Source organism: Populus euphratica, unplaced genomic scaffold, assembly GCF_000495115.2.
Source record: "Populus euphratica unplaced genomic scaffold, PopEup_1.0 scaffold274.1, whole genome shotgun sequence".
In the NCBI taxonomy this organism is placed as follows: domain Eukaryota; kingdom Viridiplantae; phylum Streptophyta; class Magnoliopsida; order Malpighiales; family Salicaceae; genus Populus; species Populus euphratica.
The window spans coordinates 556,154-566,821 of NW_011499993.1; the positions used below are offsets into that span (position 1 = coordinate 556,154).

Here is a 10,668-nt window from a genome sequence, read left to right on the forward strand (position 1 = left end):
AATCCAACAACCATGTTTCTTAAACCAAGACATTAAGTTGGAACTAATAGAACAAATGACATTAATGAATATTCAATTCAGTTTAGGTCATTATTTTTGTTTTGGCTCATTTACCCAATACTAATGTACCTGCTGAGTGGATCGATTTCTGGTGAAAAGATTTCATTTTAAAAACAAGGAATTGTCTATTTCTCTTCCTATCCGTACTCATAAGTCTCTATCTCCAAAATGTGTGGTTTGAGCCTCTCCCATGCATGGATTGGAAAGAAAACATGATAGAAATGCATACCTACATTCATTTAATTGAGCCTTCCATATTGTTTGATTTAAAAAAAAAAAAGAGAGTAAAAACAGATTTTAGGTGTCAGCCAAAACCAAAACTAAATCTCTTCCTGAAGAATTTTGAAAGCTCATTTTCCATTTTGTCGTGTGCCTTCAGAAAAACTTAATGTTAGGTAACCACAATATCAAAAAGAAGAACATACCTATTTAACTATGCGGCCAACCTCATGAGATCCACTCATTTTGTTCGGTGGCAGCGTCTTCATTCCTATCATTCACCATATCTGTTGAGAGAGAGAGAGAGAGAGAGAGAGAGAGAGAGAGAGAGATGGCTGGTAAACCTCATGCTGTGTGCGTCCCTTTTCCAGCCCAAGGCCACATAAACCCAATGCTCAAACTAGCAAAAATCCTCCACTTCAATGGCTTTCACATTACCTTTGTTAATACTGAATATAACCACAGACGCTTACTCAGGTCTAGAGGCGTCAGCTCTCTTGATGGCTTGCCAGACTTTCAATTCGAAACTATCCCTGATGGTCTTCCACCATCAGATGCTGATTCCACTCAAGACATATTGACTCTTTGTTACTCCACCTCCAAGACTTGCTTAGCCCCATTTCGTGATCTTATTTCCAAACTCAACTCTTCCAGTGTTATACCCCAGGTAACATGTATTGTCTCTGATGCTGTAATGAATTTCACTCTTGATGCAGCTGAAGAATTTGGAATTCCTGATGCACTGTTTTGGACTCCTAGCGCCTGTGGTGTTTTGGGCTACTCAAAATGTCGTTCACTTTTTGAAAGAGGCTTAATACCTGTTAAAGGTATCTTTAAAGAAACTCGAAAGATTGTCCTGTGAATCTTAGTAAAATGCATTATATTTACTTCAACTTGTACTACATGTTTTTTGTTTGCAGATGTGAGTTATATAACAAATGAATTCTTAGAAACAGCTATAGAATGGATACAAGGAAAGGAAAATATCCGTTTGAGGGATCTTCCAAGTTTAGTTACAACTGCAGACGAGGACGAAATCAATTTGATTATAACACTAGTAGAAAGAACTTCAAGAGCTTCTGCTGTCATTTTTAACACATTTGAATCCTTCGAAAGAGATGTTTTGGATGCTCTCTCCGCAATGTTTCCTCCAATTTACACTCTCGGTCCTCTTCAATTGCTTGTTGATCAGTTTCCAAACGGTAATCTGAAAAATATTGGTTCAAATCTTTGGAAAGAAGAACCTGAGTGCCTTGAGTGGCTTGATTCAAAAGAACCAAACTCAGTGGTTTATGTAAATTTTGGTAGCATCACTGTGATAACACCACAGCAAATGATGGAATTTGCTTGGGGGCTAGCCAACAGCAATACACCTTTTTTATGGATTATAAGGCCTGACCTAGTTGAAGGCGAATCTTCGATGTTGCCATCTGAATTTGTATCTGAAACGAAGAAGCGAGGCATGCTAGCAAACTGGTGTCCTCAAGAACTAGTCTTGAAGCATCCTTCCATTGGAGGATTTTTAAGTCACACGGGGTGGAATTCTACAATGGATTCTATCTGTGCTGGTGTGCCACTTATTTGTTGGCCGTTTTTCGCTGATCAACAGACCAACTGTATGTTTGCTTGCACTAAATGGGGTATTGGCATGCAGATTGATAACAACGTGAAAAGAGACGAAGTGGAGAAACTTGTGAGGGAGTTAATGAAGGGAGAGAAGGGAAAGGATATGAAGAGGAAGGCAATGGAATGGAAAACCAAAGCGGAGGAAGTCACGAGGCCTGGTGGTTCCTCCTTTGAGAACTTGGAAGCATTGGTGAAAGTCCTTGCATGCAAGCAGACATGTTAGAATCCTAGTGGCAGATCTTCTTTCTTATCGTTTCTGTATTGGCAATGCACTGCATTAAGCTGAAAAAATTTATCTTGCGTCCATAAATAAGTACTAATTTTCAGTATTTTTCAAATGATGTTCCAAAGGCGCACGCAATCTTGACTTTTAGCAACAAAATTGGTTGCATGCTGAAAAATTTTATTTCTTAAAATATGAATCCCTCTTGAATTTCTTGTTCGTTCCCGCTGTCTCAAAATGCATCAGATCTTAGATCACTTCTACTACTAATATGAAAAATAATTGGTGTTCATGTATATAAAGCTGTGGTTTTGTCTTCTTGCCATTGTCGGCGGCACTCAAGATTTTTCCTGAAAGCTGTCATGTATATAAATAATCATGTGGTGTTGTCTTGTATGTAAATTACAAATTAAGGATTGTAATCGCCGTCTCTGCCATATCTCTTCTTGGTAATGAAAAAAGAAATGAAAAAAAAAAAACTAGAAACGTACTATTATTTCATTATTATTAATTTTAAAATTTATAAAATTAATCCATTTATATACAAATTAATTTAAACACCTATATTAATTTAAAAAATAAAAAACAAAAAACGGATTCACCACTTTGTCACCTCGCTTGGTTTCTAAGCCATGCATTCGTATTGTAATTTGTCATTTCCGGTGGGAAAGAATGTATTAAAAAACAATACACCAATCAAATTTCACTATATATTATTTTAATTTTATTTTTATCTAAAAAGTAAAATAAATTATCAGAAAATAAATGAAACTTTATATGTTTCTTAGGAAGTGAAAGATTAATATCTCATATCATACACACACACAATTTCATAAATAATTTTCAACCAATAAAATAATGTTATGTAATATTGAGAAGAAACTTGAGAACCTTTATAAATTTCAATAAATAGATTATTATGGGATGTCTTGTAAAATAAAAAATATTATGTTTCTTCTTGTATAATTTTATCATGTGTAATAGGTTATACCATAACATATGTGCAATGCCCTACTTATATAAATAGTAGAGGAGTTGTCCTTACTAAGGCACTCACCAAATTATTATAAATTTTTGTTTTAACTTGGTATTAGAGCTGATCTATCTTAAATAGGTTCTTCTATTTTCTGTTGCAGATTCTTCTCCCTACCGCCATCCTTGCTCCTCTATTTTCTGTTGCAGAATCTATTCTGCTGCATCCTTATTTTTTTGTTTTTTCTATTGCAAATTTGTTATTTCTTTACTGTCAAATTTTGTTTGCTGCATTGATGTGCCTTCTCCTATCTAGTTTGCTGCATTGAGTTTTCTCGTTTGTTGACGACTCCATTTCATGCCCATTTCCACACGCTTTATCTAATATGGCTTCTGCCATCTTTGCTACCTTCAATTATAGACCCTGCCAAGCATTTTTGACTTGGAAATAGCAAGACCAGCTCATCTTTAGTGCTCTATTGTCGTCTTTTTTGGATAAAGTTCTTCATCTCATGATTGATTGTCCAACTTCTACCAGTGTTTGGAGCACCCTTGAACTTGCACTTGTCTCCCATCTAACTCTCGGATCATGTAATTATATGGCTCTTCTCAAGATCTTCGACAAGTTAATGGTATTGTCACTCTCTACTTGCAACATACAAAAGGTTTATTTGATGAATTGGCTATAGCTGGCATACCTATTTCTCTCATTGATTTCAACTTATATGTGTTTTAGGGACTTTATAGTGAATTTCATGGTTTGGTTACGAGTCTATCAACCAAAGTTGACTCTCTTTCATGCTCTAAGCTTCATAGTCACTTATCTACTCATGAGTTCATACATCATAGCTAAATCCCCTCTAGTCTGCCTGTTGTACCCTTACTGCCCACCCCTATGCAGCCTCCCTCAGTATATGTTGCCCAGCATGGTTTTTCTAGGTCCAATAGTAATGGTTTCATGGCTCATCAAGGCAAAGGATGAAGGAGTGGCTGGTGGCACCCTCACAACAACTTTCCTCAACCTAGCAATTATTTCTTTCGTGGTGCTGGTGGTGTTTGTCCTTGTTAGTAACCCCATAATCATAGTGGATAGTGGTAGCACCATTCATATCATGGTGCGGCAATAAATCAATGGCCACGATGCCACATCTATGGCCATCCTGCACAGTAGTGTTATCAACTTGTTCACCACGGATATCAAGCCTCGACCAATCTCTCCTTTAGTACTACATCAGCCGAGGATTTTGTTTCTTGGTTTCCTGACATAAGTGCAAATCATCATATTACTTCGGACATTACTGGTATGACACATATAGAACTTTATTTTGAAAAAGATCAATTGCATATTGATAATGGTAAAGGACTTGTTATATCTAATACCACACATATTCTCTTGCATACACCAAAACAAGTCTTCACCTTGTCCAATATATTATATGTTCCTTACATTAAAAAAAAATTACTATATGTTTAACAATTTTATAATGAAAATTATGTCTTTTTTTAGTTTTACTCTTCTTTTTCTATATCAAGAACCTCATTACTAAGGAAATCCTTCTTTCTAGTCGGAGTAAAGACAGTCTCTATGTCATTTCCGAGTCTTTTACCACATCTCTGTCACAAGCATTTTTGTCAACTAGCATGGCAACTTCTGCCAATATTTGGCATCGTTGCCTCGGTCACCCCAGTTCCATATTCTAAATCTTTTAGCTTCCAATAAAAAGGTTGTATGTACCTTTAATCATCTTAATTTTCAATGTCAAGTTGTCTATTAGAAAAATCCTCTTGTTTGTCATTAGGACCTATGGGCTATAAAACATCTACTCCTCTTGAACTTATCTTTAGTGATGTTTGGAGTCCTGCCTCATATTAGAGAATAATATAAATTATATCTTGAAACTTTATCTAAAAGCTTAAGCTTTTAGGTTGAGAAAGTTCTTTGACATAATATCAGAGCTTTGATGACCAAGTGGTCGCGAGTTCGAATCTCACTATCCCTATTTATTTAATAAAACTCAAGCACAAGATAATATAGGCATGTGCAAGTTTCATGCCCAAAGGGCTTTTACTTGAGGGGTTGTGTCAGAGAATAATATAAATCATATCTTAGGACCTTACCTAAAAGCTTAAGCTTTTGGTTTGAAATGGTTCTTTGACACCTCAATGCTATTGCCTAATGGTTTTTGTTATTTTGTCATATTTATGTATGCGCATACAACATTTACTTGGTTTTATCCTATTATTGTCAAATCAGATATATTCAATGTGTTTCAACAATTTCAAGTACTTGTTAAACGTCAGTTCCCTTGTGAAATCAGAATTGTTCAAACTAACTAGGGTGGTGAATATCATAAAATAAATTCTTTTTCAAAATCATCAGTATTCACCATCATCTTATATGTCCATATTCTCAAGAACAAAATGGTACTATTGAGTTTCTTCATCGCTATATTATTGAAACCGGTCTTACTCTTCTAGGCCAATGTAAAACACCTCTAAAATTGTAGAATTATACATTTGAAACCTTGGTTTATCTTATTAATCGTATGTTAACCTTGATTTTAAGTAGCAAATCTCCCTTCGAATGTTTGTTTCATCAAACACCTAATTATATCTTTTTATGTACTTTTAAATATCTCTATTTTCCTTTTTCTTTGCCCTTACAATGTTAATAAGCTAGGTTATCGCTCCACTCCATGTGTGTTCTTAGGCTATAGTTCATCTCATTTAAGCTATCATTGTCTTGATTTATCGTCTAACCACATCTATATTTCCCATCACGTTTGATTTTATTATCAAGTTTTCCTATTCATTAAGTCTATCCTCTCATCTCTATCCTCCTCTCCCCCTACCACTTTCTCTAGTCTACCCCACCTCACCATTTTTCCATCTCAACAAGTCTCAACCCCAACTTCCCTTCCTACTAACTTGTCGGTCTCTTCACCATCATCTTTATTTATGTCTCTTGATGATTTTACAGGTTCAGGTTTTGTGGTGCCAACTTTATCTTTCTCAAATTTTCCCTTTGTAGTAGCCTCTCTAGCCTCGTCATCAGTATTATCTTCTCCATCTAGGCACTTTGTTCAGTCCCTACCTGGTCTAGACTTCTGTGTGGATCTCTCCATATACTCTCTTCCATAGTAGACCTCCACTGATCAACCTTCTTCTCCGCCACCTGTTCGGTAGCATCTCATAATGTTATATTCTTGACAATAGAAGACTGTTAGCATTAGCTATGCTTCTACTTCCTCCATACTAGTTCCAACTTCATGGCTAATATCCTCCTCGACTCTTGAGCCTTTAAGTTTTAAGGAAGCTGACTAGTACTTTTGTTGGCATACTGCTATAAAAGATGAAATTACAGCTTTACATGCCAATACCACTTAGTCATTGGTGCCATTTAATCTATCTATGAACATTGTTTGCTACTGATGAGTATATAAAATCAAGCATCAAGTTAATAAGGCCATTGGCCAGTACAAGACTTGCTTAGTTGTATGAGGGTTAACTCAACAAGAAGGTATAGATTATTCAGAAACCTTAGTCATGTTGTTAAATTGACTACTATTCAATTAATTCTCACAATTATAGTCTTAAAAGGATGGCAGATTCGGCAACTTGATATTCGCAATACCTTCCTTAATGGCTCACTTCGTGAGGTTGTTTACATATAGTAACCCCCAAGATTTATCAACTCTACTTTGCCTACTAACGTCTGTCACCTCCACAGATCTCTCTATGGCTTAAAATAAGAATCACGGGCCTGGTACATATGACTAAGTGATTTCCTCTTGATAATTAGTTTTCAGGCTTTAAATGTTGATACCTCTTTATTTATTCTGAATGGAAATCATGATATCTATTACTTACTTGTTTATATAAATGATATCTTAATTACTAGTAATAACTTTAAATTGATTCATTGCCTCATTACCTTACTAAGTTCGGAGTTTAAACTTTATAATTTGGGTCATGTATTTTATTTTTTAATGATTAAAATTTCTCCCACTAGTATAGGTCTTGTGCTTAATCAACACAAGTATGTTCTTGATATTTTGAATCATGTGGGTATGTCATCATGTAAACCTGTTGATACACCAACATCTGTTTCAAACTTGATCTGCAATCTACTAAGTTGTTTTCAGATCCCACTTGCTTCTACCAAATTGTTGGTGTTCTTTTGTATCTCATATTTACTCAACCTGATATCTGTTATGTTGTGAACAAGGTATGTTAGTTTATGCATGCTCCTACTGAAGGCCATTAGGTCGTTGTTAAGCATATCCTGCGATATTTAAAAGGTACATCCTCCTTTAGTCTCCACCTTACTCATGACTTTGCTTTATCTCTCCATGGTTTTACTGATGCTGATTGGGTTGACAGTATTGATGATCGAAAATTCAATGGATACATTGTATTTCTTAACACCACACCTATTTCATAAAAATCTAGTAAGCAATGCATTGTTGCTCGATCGTCTACTGAAACAAAGTATAAGGCCACAACTAATGGTACTACCGAGGTTCTTTAGCTTCACTATCTTTTTTCAAATTTATGTTTCTCTCCTAGTTCTATTACCACTATCTGGTGTGATAATTTGGCTGTTATTTATTTTTTTGTTAATCTAATCTTTCATGCTCGTACGAAGCATATCAAGGTCGATTATCATTTTATTCATGATTAAATGACTAAGAAGGAGATTCAAATTTGCTTCATCTCCTTTAAAGAGTAATTAGCCAATGTTCTTACAAAACCACTTGATTCCTCTACTTTTACTTCTCTACATTCCGAGCTTCACGTGGATATCTCACCCTTAGCGTAAGGGGGTGTATTATGGGATGTGTTGTAAAATATAAAATATTATGTTTCCTTTTATATAGTTTTATCATGTGTAATAGGTTACAGTATAACATATGTACAATGCCTTACCTATATAAATAGCAGAGGAGTTGCCCCTATTAAGGTGACACGACCAAAAGATTGATGTTTTTTTCTAAGTGCAAAAGTGTCGAAGTAATAAATAACTCGGCAAGACTAGGGTTGAATCACAAGGAGGTGAACTATATAAAATTATAAACAATAAATAAAAAAGAGTTGAAGACAATTCTTAAGATATGATATTGATGTAAGGATTAAATAAGGATAAAATAATTGCCAAGGTTAGAGGATCCCCTAATAGTATTTCAAACAGTATAATATAAACTCTTTTTATTACTCAACTGGAAACCACACACAAAGGAGGTTTCAACCAAATTATAAATTATTAACATGATTATATTTAGTTATCTTATTCGAATAATATTAATACTTGTAAATGTTGTCAGGTATTCATGATGCTAACTTATGTTAACAACAAATCAAGTTCCTTTCATAACACAGGTATTGGTTATACCATACAACATGGACTATGAAAGTGTTCAGCATTTGTTGCACCAAGTGTTATACATCATAAATCTAGATTAGTCATTTAACAAGCAAAGTATTAAAGAGTGAACAAGATAACAAATACAAAACATGTTAGTATCAAACATTAAAGTCCATGTTGAGTTTATACTATACTTATTCTTACACCATTAGTGTAATTTTTTTACCTTCACATAATAAACTTAACTAAACATAATGAAAGAGAGAAACATAAATAAATAAGAAAAGAATATAAATAAGATATAAGTTAACTAAGTAAAAAATAGAAAATGAAAAGCATAAACAAGAGATTAATATAAGTAAAACTTAAGCATTACAAAAATATAAAAAGAGAGAGTAAGAACATGATCTTGATCTCAAAACTAAGATACCTAAATGTATGGCAAATCCTCCTTTTATAGGCCAAAATTTAGAACTATTGATTTAATAACTAATTATTGAGTAGGTGACCACCTCTTAACTTAGTAATAATCATTATCTTTTTTTCCACAGAAAAAGTCATTGTCAACATTAAAATTTAAATAGATAGTTTTCATGAAAGTTCTAGGAAATTATTTCAGCTTTTTAAAAAAATAAGAATGAGGTCATTTGGACTTCTAGAAATCCAGATATGAGCTAAACACTTAATAGTGTCTGGATTGCAGGACATATTCACACTTCTCTTTTGATGCTAAGATTTGGACTTCTAAACGGTATAATTGAGTCTTGGACTTTAATGAATGTTTTAGGCCTATGTCTTAGCTTTCTATCCATATAAACCAAACTAAAATCCAAGATCTACAGCTTCAGATATAACACAATGACTAAACAGTGTTCTAGTTTGAAGTGAATCGGCATCTTTTTTCTAAGCTTAGCCTTTTCTTTATTCTTTCACTTTTAATAGTTAATCATATCAATCAATCCTTTCAATAGTGAGATATGCTTGCATTTAAAATGAGCATTTACCATAAATTAAAGCTATTTGTTATTATCAGACTTGTTATTATAAAACATGTTCTAGTTAAGCAGTTATTGATACTTCAAGTGTAAAATGATAATATAAAACGTTGATAAAAATGCACTTTTAAGTATTAATCATAAGGCACTCACCAAATTATTACAAATCTTTACTTTAACTTAGAGGGTCTCATCCTAGACTACAAAAATAAAGGATTCTTATAGATATAAAATTTTCTTTAAGACAAACATTTCAAGCAAATAAGCTCTTTTAAAAAGCTCTCAAGCTTTGTTTCTATGCTTGAAGTATACAAAGAACAAAACTATGCCCCATAAGAGTTCTTCAATAATATTTTGAAGAAAAATCAAATCTATTCTTCAAATCATCGAATCTTACTTCGCATTATATGTCAAATTTATGTTCTTATAAAATACAAATCTTGGCTTGATTTTACAAATAAATCAAGTCACCATGTATTAAATCCAACAGAAGAATCAGATGATTGTTTTAATATTTTGTAAGAATATTTTAAATAGAGATTGGATGCAATTATATATTTAGTAAAATTAAATATTTGTACATGTGCTTGTTTAATTTCAGGTACTCAAAAATTTGATCAATAAAATAAATATATTAGATTAATTCAGATATACTCGGGTTAACCTACCAATCTGCATGCCAAGTAGCTTAACATAAAGGAATTGAGATTGATTAACCTAAAATTAATGCCATCTTAAAAATTCTAGGCCAAGAAATATTCACGAGTTGAAGAGTTTTTACGGAAAGTTAACCTATATACATAGATTAATTTCTAACTTAGTTGGTCAGTATCAGCTATTCATTCACTTAATGAAAAATTATGCATCTTTATTATTAGGACAAATCTTGTATTGATGCCTTCAATAGAATTAAAAAGTACTTGCTTAATCTAAATATCCTACGAATACCTTTTAAGCAACGCTTATGTTACTAAATGTAGAGTAAAATAAAAAATATTACGACTTTGATCAGCAAACTAATTCCAGTGACTCCAATAAGATCCTCTACATTTAATGAGAAAATGCAATAACACTTACACCGTTGGTTTTTCTACAAACAAGAAATCAAATACCAAAAACCTAAAAAAATAATGAAGGCAATGAATGTGTTCTGTACTATCTTACTAAGATGTTAAATGGGGTCGAACTATATCATTCTCTTATAAATA

At 33.3% G+C, this 10,668-nt stretch overlaps 1 protein-coding gene across 1 annotated transcript; it reads left to right on the forward strand.

Annotated features, from left to right (window-relative positions):
- Window positions 1–347: 347 nt before the first annotated feature.
- LOC105140508 (7-deoxyloganetin glucosyltransferase-like) lies at window positions 348–2,321 on the forward strand. The gene is made up of 2 exons (XM_011047371.1): window positions 348–1,106; window positions 1,200–2,321. Exons 1-2 carry the CDS (start codon window positions 611–613, stop codon window positions 2,126–2,128), a joined length of 1,425 nt encoding a protein of 474 aa, XP_011045673.1. The 5' UTR covers window positions 348–610; the 3' UTR covers window positions 2,129–2,321.
- Window positions 2,322–10,668: the final 8,347 nt, after the last annotated feature.